General features: G+C 39.0%; 1 protein-coding gene across 1 annotated transcript in view; it reads right to left on the bottom strand.

Moving 5' to 3' along the window:
* LOC135744877 (E3 ubiquitin-protein ligase rnf213-alpha-like) overlaps window positions 1-15,282 on the bottom strand; it is a 93,263-nt gene that overhangs the window by 7,717 nt on the left and 70,264 nt on the right. The window contains exons 43-61 of the mRNA XM_065263257.2: window positions 15,027-15,209; window positions 14,745-14,911; window positions 14,552-14,657; window positions 12,399-12,513; window positions 10,840-11,044; window positions 10,291-10,487; window positions 10,082-10,204; window positions 8,596-8,706; window positions 8,133-8,375; window positions 7,972-8,047; window positions 7,782-7,816; window positions 7,544-7,644; window positions 7,230-7,386; window positions 5,200-5,374; window positions 5,017-5,111; window positions 4,065-4,316; window positions 3,855-3,987; window positions 1,643-1,726; window positions 1,375-1,555 (exon numbers count right to left, since the gene is read on the bottom strand). Coding sequence (XP_065119329.1) covers window positions 1,375-1,555; window positions 1,643-1,726; window positions 3,855-3,987; window positions 4,065-4,316; window positions 5,017-5,111; window positions 5,200-5,374; window positions 7,230-7,386; window positions 7,544-7,644; window positions 7,782-7,816; window positions 7,972-8,047; window positions 8,133-8,375; window positions 8,596-8,706; window positions 10,082-10,204; window positions 10,291-10,487; window positions 10,840-11,044; window positions 12,399-12,513; window positions 14,552-14,657; window positions 14,745-14,911; window positions 15,027-15,209 — 2,739 coding nt within the window. The remainder of the gene's footprint in view (window positions 1-1,374; window positions 1,556-1,642; window positions 1,727-3,854; window positions 3,988-4,064; window positions 4,317-5,016; window positions 5,112-5,199; window positions 5,375-7,229; window positions 7,387-7,543; window positions 7,645-7,781; window positions 7,817-7,971; window positions 8,048-8,132; window positions 8,376-8,595; window positions 8,707-10,081; window positions 10,205-10,290; window positions 10,488-10,839; window positions 11,045-12,398; window positions 12,514-14,551; window positions 14,658-14,744; window positions 14,912-15,026; window positions 15,210-15,282) is intronic.

Here is a 15,282-nt window from a genome sequence, read left to right on the forward strand (position 1 = left end):
AACGCTGCAGATGCACAAAGAAAAAACATATAAAAGGTCTTTTTTATGAGGTTTTAATGCTGGTAAGCAACCAGTTATATTTTGGCGTTATTTGGGTTGATCAGTTATATTAAAGTACTTTTAATCTTTAAAACTGCATCTAGAGGGAGACGATGCCACAGTTATTCTGTCATCTCAGTTTTACTTTTTCACACATTCACTGTATAATTTAACGAAATATGAAGTATTACATTTTTAATTGAAATTTACAAAAAAAAACTGGCCTACTCTCTTAACTCTTGACAATCTATTTGGCCTTTATTATACATGTACTGCATGACGTGAAAAACAAGGCGGCATATAGTTTCATTAATTTAACGTGAAAAGCGCGGTTGTTGCGGTTGCTTTTTTCCATGCGGTTGGGCTTGTCAGTAGCGCGGTCATGCGGTAATGCGGTTACCGCGACAGCCCTATATGTAAGCTTTACGCAGTAGCTACGCCGTAGGTTATCCGTAGCCTGTGCGTAGCTCTGCGTAGCCTGACGCGCATCTGCAAACTTTTTAACAGCACGTCAGTTCTACGCAGACCGCAAGCGCTGTGATTGGTCCACCAGAACCCCTCCCGTCAGGTAAAAAAACTGCGTCATAGGTATTTCTGTTTGCGACAGTGAAAACAAAGATGCAACAAAACTGCAACAAAAGTCGCTGTTTATTTACTTCCACCATTGCTGGTCTTCTTAAATCATACACAACAAGTTGCTGTTTCTTCTTCATTTGTGGGTTAACTTGCCAAGCTTCTTCTTCATTGACGGTCGCGCTGCTACTGTGGTTACACACGTGGATACTGCCTACCAGCGGTCTGTGCATGTTTGCACGTCGGCGCGGACGACGACACAAAAGTATAAATGAAAATCGACGTGGAACCTACGCCATTGCGGCTACACCGTAGGACCTACACACAACTATAACGAGCCCTTTACGAGTTTGAAGCGACATTAGGGCGAGTCATTAATGACATTTTCTTCATTTTTGGCTGAACTAACCCTTTAATTTCTTCTCAACTGAACAAAGAAAGACAAACATCTTGGATGACATGAGGGTGAGTAAATTTATCTAAATTTTTTAAGTAGAGTAATCCTATAAGTCTCAGACACTTACCAATAAAGAGTGCCTGGTGTTTTCCTTTTTATTTAAATGCTTTGGTGAACAGACAGCAGTCAGAGAGTGTGTGCATGCTAATGCGAATTACAACATGCTTATGTTCAACTGAGAATTCATTGATTCATTCTCATATATATTATAATTATAGTATGGTGTGATTATAGCGTACAAAGATCATTGCATACGAGTTTTATTACTGCAGAATCTGTGATTACAAAGCATTGAAGGTTTTTACCCAGTGTCCTCTCCGGTGTGTTTTTCTACAGTGTAAATGATGTCATTATGAAGGGCGATGAGGTAGCTGACAAGGGCAGTGGAGCACAAGCCAATACCATGTCTCTGTGGCAGCAACACCTGCAGGTCAGCATCCAAACCCAGATCATGTTGAGTGTATTCAGATGGCAGCTTTATTTCCCCTGACATACACACAAAAAAATAATGTCTGTTTATATTTCTCATTTAGCAATAGATGTGCCTGTGCTTTCAAGTAGGAGTTGGTTTACCTGTGGTGTCCAGAGATACTCGGAGTTGGTTCCATGTAGACAAGAAGATTTTGATTCTTTTTTCATACCAAGCAGGGAGTGAGGCTGTTGAATGACAACATGAGATTGGAAATCTTTTATTATGCTTCACCTGATCAAAGTCAGTTTGCAAGGGTCAATAGTAGGGATGCTCCAATCGATCAGCGGCCAATCGGTATCGGCTGATAATGGCATAAAATTACTCAATCAATACTCGCTAAATTGGCCGATCTCTTGAAACGATCTTTCTGTTTACTTTTGTCATCATAGGGATCCGGAATGCGGCTGAAATTAGAGACAATTTTTTTACATAGTGCAGCAGTTTTATAACCCGTTGCTCATGTGCGACGTGCAGATTTGAATTTCTCTCTTTGCCTTTACAGAGATCTGTGTATTTTCTATGAGGACGTGCTCCGGTCCTAACAGCACCCCCATCAAACAGCGTATACAACACACATATCGTGGACAATTGCATCCTCATGCCGAAAGTTTATTATTTGCATACGTTTCAAAGTTTTGACCATTTAAACTTTTATTTTCCTCACAGCTGCTCTTGTCTGTGTTCAACCGACACACGCACACACAGTTGCCTGTCACAGTGTATGAGTACAGAGCGATCTCTTCATAACATCTTAAAGCTACATTAACCTAATTCATCTCTCAATAAAATCACTCTCTGCTCTTTACTGAAGAACTGTTGTACTTCAACGAATGCGTGTATATTTAATTCATACAGTAAAGACTGTGAAGTGTTTTATTTTCATTACTTTTAAGAGACATAAACCTTTTTAAAGAGATATTAAATATCTCTTTGCAGAAGAAATATTTGTTGTGCTTATTTATTTGATTCTCTATTAACACAATAATATACCTAATTATTGCAAGTAAAATAAAAAAGGCAACATCTGAGGAATTACTTACCTAGAAAAAATGTAAACAGTTACAGTCATCACGGTTCTATGACACAGGCGACCTGGGTTCGATTCCCCTTTAAGGCAATTTTTTATATAAACTCACGATATTGATTCATACATAAATGCGATCTTCTTTATAAATGACAGCGTTATAGTTCCCTGTATTCAGATGCTGCATTCACGTGTTCACGTATTTACCTTTCTTTTACTGTCTATGGTATTTACATTACAATCCAGGATGCTATAGCAGTCAAACTTGCTCAAACTCACACAGTGTAAAACCAAACCCTATTCATTCACCAATCCCTATTCATTCACCAATCAGATCCGAGCGTTTCTCTCTTCTTCATTTGCTGCGTTCCGCTGTCACTCGCGTGACGTATTACAAAGCGGCAAACCTAAACACATTGGTTTACTTGGATTTGGAGTGACAATTTTCACACAAAAGCGAGGAAAAACGAGCGCCATTGCGGAAAATCCCGGTGGCGAGGGAGAGAGAGACGATGCAACAATATTTGTTTCGAAAAAGGCAAGGAAATACTTCTGGTCGTTTCTCAATTGGAAGGCTGCAGCCTCCGGAGGTCAAATATGCAGGCTGCATACATCATCAAGCCTGGTTTATTAAGGTAAACTGAGCATTACATTCGCAAGTCATAAGCATACTGCAACAATTTACGATTAACCAAGTATAATAGTCAACTTTATAATTGTTAATATTCTGAAATAAGACAGTCATGATAAATTATGCAGCTTAGAAATACGACATCCAGAGGCTGCAACCTTCAGATTGAGAAATGGCTTCTGCCACGAGTCTGCCTTTCTCATCAGAAAGTTGTAACATGACTGCGTTTCTCCCTGATGCCTCATAATGTTGATCGTTTAGCGTTTTAAATGTTTAGTTCTTAGTGTAGGTTTAAGGTTGGCCAGTTCTTTTCCTTTGCGACAGTGCTGTGGCGCTTGTGGCCTCTAGAGGCGCTAGGCATGAAAAATACATGTCTAGCGCCAAAAAGTTCCGCAGTGTGCCTTTAATTTGGATAAATTTGTCTGTCTTTTATCAGACTTACCAATTGTTATAAACTATATTTGTGCTGTCAGTTATGAACACTAGGTCAAATTGAACTGCTAGTAAAAACTTGAGAATTTGGTATGGCCGAATGTTTTCTTGTTTGTTGCTTGATTAGGAAAAAAAATCAGAAATTGGAATTGGCCAGTTTGCGGGATCGGCCATGAAAAATCAAGATCGTGCCTGTTCCTATTCATGTGTGTATTTTGGTTAGTACCTGCTTTCTGACTCTGCAGGAACTCTGCTATTGTGCTGTAAGGTAAGTCTGTCAGGTTCTGGAACTTCTTTACCAAATCCTTCTGGAGAGCCAAGATTTCAGGAAGGAACCTCACCATCCGTAGCTCCGCCTCCTAAAACAGGAATAATCAAGTTTCAAGTACTTCTCGTTACATGTAATGAGGAACACTCTGGTTGCTGGACGTCTTACTCTCTGCAGGAACCTCCAGAGAACAGGCAAATCATCTCTGCCATTGTTCTGCTCCACTATGTGTGCCAGACTCAACACTGAGACCTTCCTTCTGCAGCTCCAGACAGATGAGTTATGAATGAGGGAGTTCTGAGGCAGAGAGTTCAGGAAAAACAGAGGCTCTCCAAACGTCAACTTCAACACCAGATTAGAAGACACCCGCTCATCTTTGCTAATGAAGTTATTGACTTTCTTTAACTGATGCTCCAACACCTGAGTGCAAACAATAATAAAATGCACAGTGAGGAAATCAAGTATGCTTACAAATGCAACTTCAACGGGAAAAAATTTAACGGTGTACACCTGCATACATTTAAATTGACAGTCTTGATTACGGTTGTATTGTTCAAATTACCACAGTAAGTAGTGTATAGTCTCAGATATAGATGAGGAGGCACTTACAGATATGCAGCTATTTAAAAAAGTAGAGAGAAAGTGTTATAGATCAACGGTCTCCAACATTTTGTGATCAAGGGCTACCACAATGGATAAAACAATCTGGAGGGCTACTTTTTTATATAGTCTACTCAAAATGTTTTTGCTTTACTTGATTTTATTTTATTTTACTTGTCTATACATTTTATCATTGTTTAAAATGGCTTCTTAAGTTAACAATCTAATATAAAAATATGTAATAAAAAATATAAAAAATTAGGCTATTAATAAAATGTTCTTTGGCGGGCAACTCTGTGCGGGCAACCTGATGCCCGTGGGCACCATTTTGGAGACCACTGCTATAGATAGTCTTTCAGAGGGCAGCAGAGTACAAGGTTGGGGTCAGAAAAGTCTTTTATTATGAGTTTCTTGACTCAAACTCTGTGACCTCATTCCACATAAACAGTTTCTTTTAACAACACCAGGACATACTGTGGTCACTGGCTCCTGTGACACTAAAAGATGACATGTTGCTTACCTTGAGCACACGTGTGATGACATAGGAATTCATGGCATTTTCCCAACAATTTCTCGCATCTTTAGTGGAAAGGGCTGGATCATGTGTAACAGGGCCTGTTTGCAGGTAATAAATAAACTTTGATGAATAACCATTCCTGAGATCAATATGACGAATAATAAAAGATAAGGTGTGTGATTATACGTTGTCTGGTGGGATGAGGCTCCAGCAGACTGTGGATGATGAGATGGATGCTGTTTGCAGTGTCATCCACTCCTTTTCCAAGAGCTCTGCTTAACTGCTCCATATCCTTTAAAAGATGAGACATCAGGAACAGCCCAGGATCTGCTACAGCTGGTTTGATCATCTGAGTGATGCTCTATTCAAATAAAATAGAAATATTGTCAAGTTATTATTTTAACACCGGCCATAAACATTAGGGCTGACTTCTTATAGTCGAGGATTCGATTCGGAGAGGTCTGATTCGACTATGAACCTCATATTCGAATAGTAGGGAAGTGTTATGTAACCAATAAGCAGCAGCACTGAGAAGCTTAACCGCATGGATGACAAGTAACCGCAACAACCGCGCTTTTCACGTTAAATTCATATATAGTTATGCCCTTCTTGGTTTTCACATCTTATGTATAATAAAGGCAAAATGGAAAGATTTAAGAGAGTAACTTGTTTTTCGTACATTTCTATTCGAAATGTAATACTATGCACAAGTGAAACTAGATGACAGAATAACTGTAGCGTAAATTAAATTGCTTTAATTTAACTGATCAACACAAATACAAACACCATAATATAACTGATTGCTTACCAGCATTAGAACCACTTAAAATAAAAACCTTTATAGTTTTTTTTCTTTGTATAGGCCTACAGCGCCCGCTACGTGAATAAGGGAGCACCAGCCAAAAACTGACTGAACACTTGACTCTTACCTGGACATTTAGATATGAAAGTTTTTCATCAACAGTATCTGCGTGAAACATTATAAACATTGAAAATGACCTGCGACTCGACTGTTTCAGCTGGTTCACTATGTTGCAGCGAGTCCGCTTAATTACCGGCTTTTCAGTCCGCGTGAGCTAAACTTTTATGTTCTGTAATTTTTAACTCGCATAGGCTATATTTCTACATATTTTTGACCAAGTAACACTTGGATATAATGCAAGTTGTTTTGTAATGTAAGTTCATTTTAACTTATTCTGAAATGATGACAAATCTTTCTAAGGATCTATCCAGCTTAATTTAACCAAAATAATCATACTTTATAGATAAACATTAATTTATCTACTAATATACTATTGAAAATGCCATAAATAAATATTCATTGCCTTCTTTACAGGTGAATAAATACGGTCTTAATTTTAATTTCTTATTGACACTGCTTTGTTCTGTATTTAAATTCCTTCACCGTGACAGCCCTAGCTGCTATCAGAAAAAAAAAGGTTTGACTATTAATCGACTATGGCAAAATGTAACGAATCAGATTCGACTATGAAAATCCTCGAAAACAGACCTACTTTGCAGACATTGCAGTTTGCAATCTTAACGTCCTGCGCACAGATTTCGAAATGCTTTTACACAAAAGACATGTTTGCGAATGCTAAAAATGTAGTCTGTGCACGCGGGTGCACTTCCAAAAAAATACAAAAATACGGTTCCGATTTATGGCCATATTTTTATATTAACCGGTGCATCCCTAATACATATGTACAGGGGTTAAATTGGGAATTGTTTTGTGTGTGTGTGTGGGGGGGGGGTAACATGTTTAATCCTGATGACAGCAAAGCCACTGGTGTGTTTCAACGACATTATGGACCTCTGATAGGTTGACCCAAACTTTAAAACCTACTACTTTTGGCTACCCAAAAAGACTTAATTAACAAGAAAAACAACATACTGATTCAGCAATATGTCTTATAAATTAGCCATAGAGATTCCCTAAGCTGGTCAGCAGTTAGTAAAACAATCACTATAGTTAAGTCGTAATTGATTTGTATAATCAAAATACATTATTTTATTAAACTATACAATAAGTTGTATCGAGATATCTAGTTAACATATTGTAATGAGATTAGTGAGATGGCTATGCATACTTTAATACTTTGTTTCTAGACTTCGACGTGGGCACCATTCTTAACGCTCTCTCTATCTCTCCTCTCTACAATGTGTAAAGTCATGATTATGTGATCGGATTGGGACATCCCTATAAAAAATACTACCTGCGGGTTGTTTTCAGCTCCCAGCATCATAGACGTGTGTGTAAGCAGCCTGAGAAGAGTAAAGGGAGCTGGTGACATATTCTTAGTGTCCTGCATGTCAGGGTGGTCACGGCGCTGCGGATCACCCAAAATGTGTCCTGACTTAGTGCGGTCCCTTCTACAAAAAGTAATGAAGTCAACAGCACAAATTCATTCACCAAGTAAACATTAACACACAAATCTGATCACACAAGTTTATACTCACATTAGTGTTTATTTAGCTAGTTAAAATATAATGGGAACAACAAGCATTTGGTGTAATTTGTGTAACTCACTGTATTGGCATGGTTTTGAAGCCTGGAAGAAGGTTGTGGTTTATGCCCCCTATTTCTGCATTACAGTCTGGACAGTGACCCAACTGCATAGGACGACCACACTGGACAAATGCAAAGAGAAAATAATAGTGAATGGATGATGTTAAAATTGTTATGTAACAGACATACTGCTATACTGTAACTGATGATAATGTTTCATATCAAAGCAAGTCTTGTGTGTTGTACCACATGACCCTACCTCACCAACTGTGCACGGATGACCATTAGGACAAACTGTCAAGAACAAAACAGCAAATGTTAGAATCTCTAAAAATCTAAAATCTACAGCCTAAGGGTCAGTTTACATTTTGCGTCTAAAAACCATGTGGGAAACAAACAAGTCCCATCCCCGCATCTATTTTCCAAAGTGCTTGGGCACATGCACTTACAGTACCACTGAAGAGTTCCCAAGGCTTTCTGGGCAACAACCAACATATCATCAGGCATGGTGGGTATGAATGAATTCTGTGAGGAAACATCATACTTAAACATACTGTAGTTGTGGTCATGTGACTCTTTGATGTCATTGTGTGAAAAGTCGACAGTGTACCGTCATATTGCATGGCGAGAAGGCCAGCTCCTGCAATGGCTGCAGTGCAGGCAGATTTCCACATAGCAACACTGCAGCCATGTGAACCGTGATCTCCACCAGCCTGTGATCTCTGCCGGATGCTTGTGCTCGTACATTCAGTTCACGGAACCGATTCCTCACCAGCGCCCAAGCGAAAGCTCTCACTTTATTATTGACAAGGACATCTGAACTCCTGATGAACTTTTCAAAAGTGGCACATTGCTATACAACACAAAACAACAGGAATAAATAAATTAACTAAACTAATGCATGTTTCTTTACTCGTTTCTTTAAAGGGGTCCTACTTTAGCTTTTGTTGTGCTCCCAAAAAACTAAATTAAGACTAAGACAAAAAAAACGCATAATAGAACCCCTTTAAATCTTTCGAACAGAACTTCAGATGTGTGCAACATTAAATCTCAGGTGGGATTGTGTGGTTTACCACAGGGTTGGGATGCATGCTGGGATTGTCCATTCTGTAAAGGGAGGTGACCTCTCTGAACAAAGCCATCAGCAGATAAACAGCCTTTTTCATGGGCGTGCAGTTGCAATCCTTTAAGCAAATACGTAGTATAAGAGTATAAAAAGCAGATTCTGAAAAACCACTGCTGGTTATTACAAACAAAAAGTTTAAGTAAAATATTGACATGCAAGTCCATATACAGCCATCATGAAAATAGGTGTGTGTCATACAACTTTTAACTGGATGCTAAAAGATTTTTGGCCCGAATTTACCCTGGTTTATCCTCCATATAATCCAAGAAAAGGGACCTTGATCGGTTCTGATGTTCGACGTATGCTGCGTTTACACAAGCTGCGGTAGAGGCGAACAAGCTCGTGTCACATTGTATCCTTCATGTTTCTGAACTTGAGCAGAGTTTTAACATTAGAGGACTTCACGGAGCACCCGCGGACAGTATGGTTCCGGGTTTGTATTTGAAATGGTCAGCCAGGTCCGGGTCAGTCAAAGTTAAATTACTTCGGGTCCCGAGTCTGATTAGTGAGTAAAACCCGAGTCGATCGGAGAATGACCTTGCGCTACCGTGCTAAAGCTCGCGTGCAGTTTCAGCGTGCCTGCGGTTTCTATGGCGATAACTGGCTCTTTTCTAACATTATTAATAAACCATATCTTTTCCAAAATCTATTGCACTGAACGAGCAAAGCTCAAGCTGACTCAAGATTTACAAAACGCAAAGCTGTAATGTAAAGTCCCCTGTCACTGGGACAGCAAGTAGACTTTTGAATCTGAAATAATGAGTGGATTTAGCTTTTTTTAATTGGCAAGAGAGAAATAGAGAGGGACTTTCCTTGCTTCTGCTCTATCTAATAGACATAATAACCATTATAACACCAGTCACATTTATAATCTATAGACCTGCACTGTCTATCATTTATATACTATATTATTATATTATTAGAGTTTGATAAAAGGGGTCATCTAATTGCTTCATATCAGTTTTTATTTTTGCATAAAGACATAAAGTCATATCAAACTACATTTAATTTGTTGTGTTTTTTTTCTTTAAAATTGTATATCTCCTACATTCAGTCACATAGGAAGAAGTAAACTACATTTACATACTGTGAATAGTTTTTTAAAATCAAGAATCGTTTTTGAATCGAAAATCGATTTTGAATCGAATCTTGAGCCTAAGAATCGGAATCGGATCGAATCGTGAAATTTTCTGAATCGTGCACCCCTAGTAAATACGTTTAAAATACGAATTACTATTGCCTGCGATGTTACATTAGTATTAAATAAAATGTAATTTTTGTTTACCACGTTGGATAAAAAATAATCACAAGAAAGGGATGTCTTTATTCAAGAATGGTGCATGCAGAGATGAAGCATAATCAGGGGAGTACCTATATTGCCTTAAAATGCTGTCTAGGTAGACAGCTTACTATGTGTAAAAGTAAATTAACACCTTAATGGTTTCCTGTAATTTCTCCATGTTGCCATCCAGCATAGCTTTGGCAACTGCATCTCTAATACTTTTGTAGTTTGGTCCACACACTAGATAGTGGTCAATCTGGCTGCTGAATTGCTTCTGAAAGAAATGAAATATATTATTAAGACACAAAATACAGGGTGACCTATGTTAATCCTACTGTATAAAGCTTATCTTTAACTCACCGACTGAAGAATCTCTTGAGGAAACAACCAATTGAACCGTTCCAGTTGCAGAAGTTTCTGCGCAAACTCAACTCCATAAAGACTGCAGATCTTTCTTATGAGGTAAACCCTGTACCAATCATTCCCACTGCGACAGCACAGATCCACAACACTGTTCATAAATGCTGTGTTTCCATCTGACAGCTCCTCATGTTCACCTAAACAAACAATTTTTACATAAAAAATAACATCACAATTTCATTGAAAACTAGCAGCTGCAAGTAAAATGTAAGTTTAATCTGTCAAAACTTTAAAACGCATGCAAATAACAAACTTTCGGCATGAAGATGCAATAAATAATAATAATAATAATAATACCATCTATGCGCTACCAATCTATGGCCGATCAATCGGAGCATCCTTAATATGATATTTAACTACGATCCTTGCAAGAACATTTTTCTCGCTTAGCAAGTCAAGATTAAAGCTTTTGTTTTCAAATAAATTTTTCGTCTAGAATTATCATGGACAGTTTATCAGTGAAGCTGAATAGTAAAGTTTTGCACCAACCATCAGTAGTCTGTCTGTTGACCAAGTCAGCAGTTATGTCTAGGCAGAGTCGCACCCGAGCTATACACTGCAAATGCTCTATAGACACAAACTGCGAGGACACAAAGTCAGAGTTAAGGAAATCCTGCAGAAAGCGCGTCTCCTCCTGAAGAATCATCTGTTGCTCGCCTACAGAGTGCCACTGCGTCCGCTCATACATTGAGTCCTGCACACAACAAAAGGAAATCTCCCTTTCAATTTACTTAACTTTAATTTAATCTAATTTTACACCATGCAACATTAAATCTATATTTCAATACTTTTTGTAAAAGCTGCAGAAAGTACCTACAACTATTTACACATTACATTTTACCGTTTTAACTCATTTTCATTTAAATAATCTTAAATAAGTACGTCGGTTATATATGCAGTCAATGTTGAAAAGAATTTCTTTATGAAAGAGTCAAGTCGTTTCACACCCGTAAGACATTCGCTCATCTTAAGAACAGAAATGAAGATATTTTTGATGAGAGCTTTCTGTGCCCCCGTAAACAGCAAGGCACCTCACAACTTTCAAGATCCAGAAAGTGTCCATGTGACTGAAAGGGGTTCAATCTTCATTTCATAAAGTGACAAGAATACTTTGTGTGATGATAAAGCTAGTCTGCTATTGCGTATTCACGAAAGCAGTGCATGCATGTCTTAAAACACCAGCGTCGTGCTTCAGCCATAGACACGCATAGATGCCTTATTTGACCGCTTCATAGATGCAAGGCCTTAATAAGGCATCTACAGTATATATATATATATATATATATATATATATATATATATATATATATATGTCTAGATATCGGTATACATATATTGCGTTGCTGTCTATAGGGGCTCAGAAAGGTCTTGGATTTAATCAAAAATATCCTCATTTGTGTTGCGAAGATGAACAAAGGTCACAACAACATGAGGGTGAGTAAGGGGCTGTGTAAACCAAAACTTTTAAACGTGGCTGAAAACGCCTTGAGGACGCCGAATGCCAGCTGTTTTTCAGCTGAGTGCCAGCTTTCTTCAGCTGAGCACTTTGGTAGCTGTGATACTTCAGCTGCGAGCCGGTTGGTTGCTGTGGTAATGTCCCGCCCCTGCTCCACTGTGATTGGGGGGCCGTGTGAGAACTGACATTGACGAGCGGAGCTTTTCTCCCAAAGTTGAATCTCTTTCAACTCTAGACTCTCAGCGCCGAGCGCGTGAAAACCGCAGAGCGCCGGTTTTCAGCGCGGAAAAAACCCGCTCGCTGCTGGCTTATTTGAAAAACGCAGAGCTTCCATTGGAAACAATTGAAAACATGCGCCGGCCGCGGGCGTAAAAGTTTTGGTGTACACAACCCCTAATTGATGAAAACAATTTAATTCTGTGGTGCATTAACACTTTTTAAATCTACTTAGGCTTACAGCAGGTCAATTCTAAAACTTCATCATTATAAGGAGCACTAGTTTTGTAGATGAACTAAATCAAGGCTCGACTCAAACATTTGTTAGTTAAACATGGTCGAACAGCTCAATCGGTGAATGTGACGACATACATACCTCTAAGCAGTTTATGTACAAGGAATAAAGCTCGGCTTTATCAGACTCTTCTATGATGTTGCTTTGCTCAACCTCTGTCAGATGCTGTTGGAGATATTGCTTCACATCATCAAAGCTTAAGAAGGAAAAATATCAAGAATATTAATTATTAAGAATATAATACATAAGGAGTGTGATGTGAGGACCATTCACACCAAAGACCATGACCAGTGTTGTAGTCGAGACAGAGTCCACAAAAAGCTGAACGTGTACTCTGAGTCAAGATCAAGACCAGAGGTCAAGTCGACTCATAACAGACTCAAGTTGGACTCGACTACAACACTGACGAAGACTATAGGGGTGGTTTCCCGGAAAGGGATTAGCTTAAGCCAGGACTAGCCTTTAGTTTAATTAGGAAATATAACTAGTTTTAACAAACATGCCTTACTAAAAACATTTTGCATTTTGAGGCAAAACAAAGGGCACTGATGAATTTTAAGATATGTCAGTGCAAGTTGAATTCAGTTTGGACAGCTCTTACATTTATTTTAGTCTTGGACTAGTCCAAGGCCCAATCCCATTTCTGTGTCTTACCCCTACCCCTTAGTTTTGCACGTTTAAGGCCCAATTGGGATAGCCCTTACTCTCACGTGAACGTGCAAAACTAAGGGGTAAGACAGAGAAATGGGATTGGGCCTAATAACTGTACAGGAAACCGCCCCTATATGTTTTAAAAGTAATTCTAAACTAAAACTTAACGCACTGACAACCAATCAAAATTCATTTGAATTCAAAGGACTTTTGTATTTAAAATGCATCACTGCACCAACACAGGCTTAGAATAAACAGTGTTAATGTTAGTTGTTGTGGATGCTAATATAGTTTTAGTCCTTAAAGTTAGTAAAAAAAACCTTCACAATTACCGTATTATCATTGTTTAAATGCATTACAATATTTAACCCTGGCTATTTTTGAATTTCATTATAAAATGACTTCTATGGTATATATGGGGGGTAAATTCTTATGGAGATCAATCTCTACTGCACTGAGGGAATCTGAAGTCTGAACTCATCCTTCAAAACAACAGATGAAGCAACATTTACACAGTATGCTATATGTTTATGGTATTATTTTTAAGGAAAAAACTATTTCATCCTGCTGGCGTTTACTACTGACTGACCGACTGAATTCCAACTTGATTTTATTGCTCAGATTATCAGATAAAGCGTGAGGATCTTTTCATGTGTCAATAACTTAGAGTTCTCAACGGGTCGGGCCAAAAATATAAGCAAATGAGTCGGGTCGGGTCGGACCTCGGACTTAGCTTCGTGAAAAAAATTATTAATCATTACTGCTGTTCACCGTAAAGAAAGTCTGGTCTGGTCTGGCTGCTGTGTGCATCACAGAGAGGGGCGGGGGATAGCAATAAGCTCCGGCGCGGATCAGCAACGGATCCAGACCGGAGCTGCCAGCTTCAGAGCGGATCCGTTGCGGATCCGCCCCGGAGCTTATTGCTATCACTGCGTGCACCCCTGTTGTCTGAAGAAGAAGAGATGGAGAAAAGTAAACTTGCCGCAGGTGAATTCACCGTTGCTTGCTACTACAGGAGGAGAAGCCGCTGGCTGGGTACATGTTTGAGTTCTTTTTATTTATTATTGTGCCATTTTCATTTAAGGCATATTTATATAGCCTACATTTAAAGTTTATTGTTTCTGTTGTTTGTATTGTTAAAAGGCGTGAACATTAAAGCTTGACTTGAATTCCCGTCTGCTGGTCATGATAATAGCCTATGTGTATGAGAAAAAAAAGGCAGGGGGGGGTCGGCGGGGTCGGGCCGGGTTCGGACAGATAATTCACGTTGATGTGTCGGGTTACATCGGGTCCGGGCTTTAAAAGCCACGGGCCGGGTCGGGTCGGGTTGTAATTTTCAGGCCCGTTGAGAACTCTACAATAACTCACTACACAAATAAGAAAGTGAATGACAAGAATATGAAAGACACAAATAAAATGTATTATAAACTACATCAATAGTAAAAATAAGCTTCTTAAAGAGGTTTTGCTCATAAATAAATTGATGCACACTTGTTATAGAACACAAACCACTGAATGCTTCAAATGCTGTGATGGTCAGCATGTTAAACATATAAATGGGCCTTTAAAAGTTTTGTGCTTACCTGTACTTCAGCAGGAGTTTCAGCACCACAGAACGCACCACTGGATTTTTATCCACAGAGTCATTAAATGGAGAGAGCGCCTTAGTCAAGAACCGCCGGTCTTGTCCTGAGAGAAAATGGCATTCTGATTAAACCATGAGCTGGGCAGAAGCCTAATAAACAAACATACATTACAGACACAGCCATACAGTACCTCTGATGTTAGGAAGTGAGCAGACCTCTACCATGAGAAGTGACAGCAGGTTGAGGATGATGTCTTTACTGGGTGGAACGTTGTCCTTGAAGCACATGGTGGACACCAGATCAATGAAGAAAGCATTGCAACGCTTTCTGAACATGGCATTTTGATTGATGAGACCCCTAATTACCAAAAAAATGACCATACAGATTTTTACAATGCTTTACAGAGGCAGGTAGGCAGATGATACTGAACAACAGATAAAGTGTTACTGATAATGAGAGACAGGAAGATTACTGTATTGTTTCGGAGGCCTTGAGCTCCATATCATTAGGCACTTCCTGCATACACAACGGGCAGTGCATCTGACCAGTCGCCAGCCACTGTTTGATACAGGCCAGGCAGTAGATGTGATCACAGGGCAAACTCAAAGCATCCAGAGGGTCATCCATACACACTGGACACTTCTGAATGCCAAACCTGGGTAAACAAACAGTTAAATTATCCTCTTTTCTATCCCTACCCAATATTAGTTACTATTGAACTACTGGTT

The sequence above is a fragment of the Paramisgurnus dabryanus genome, chromosome 3 (assembly GCF_030506205.2).
Source record: "Paramisgurnus dabryanus chromosome 3, PD_genome_1.1, whole genome shotgun sequence".
Classification (NCBI taxonomy): Eukaryota; Metazoa; Chordata; class Actinopteri; order Cypriniformes; family Cobitidae; genus Paramisgurnus; species Paramisgurnus dabryanus.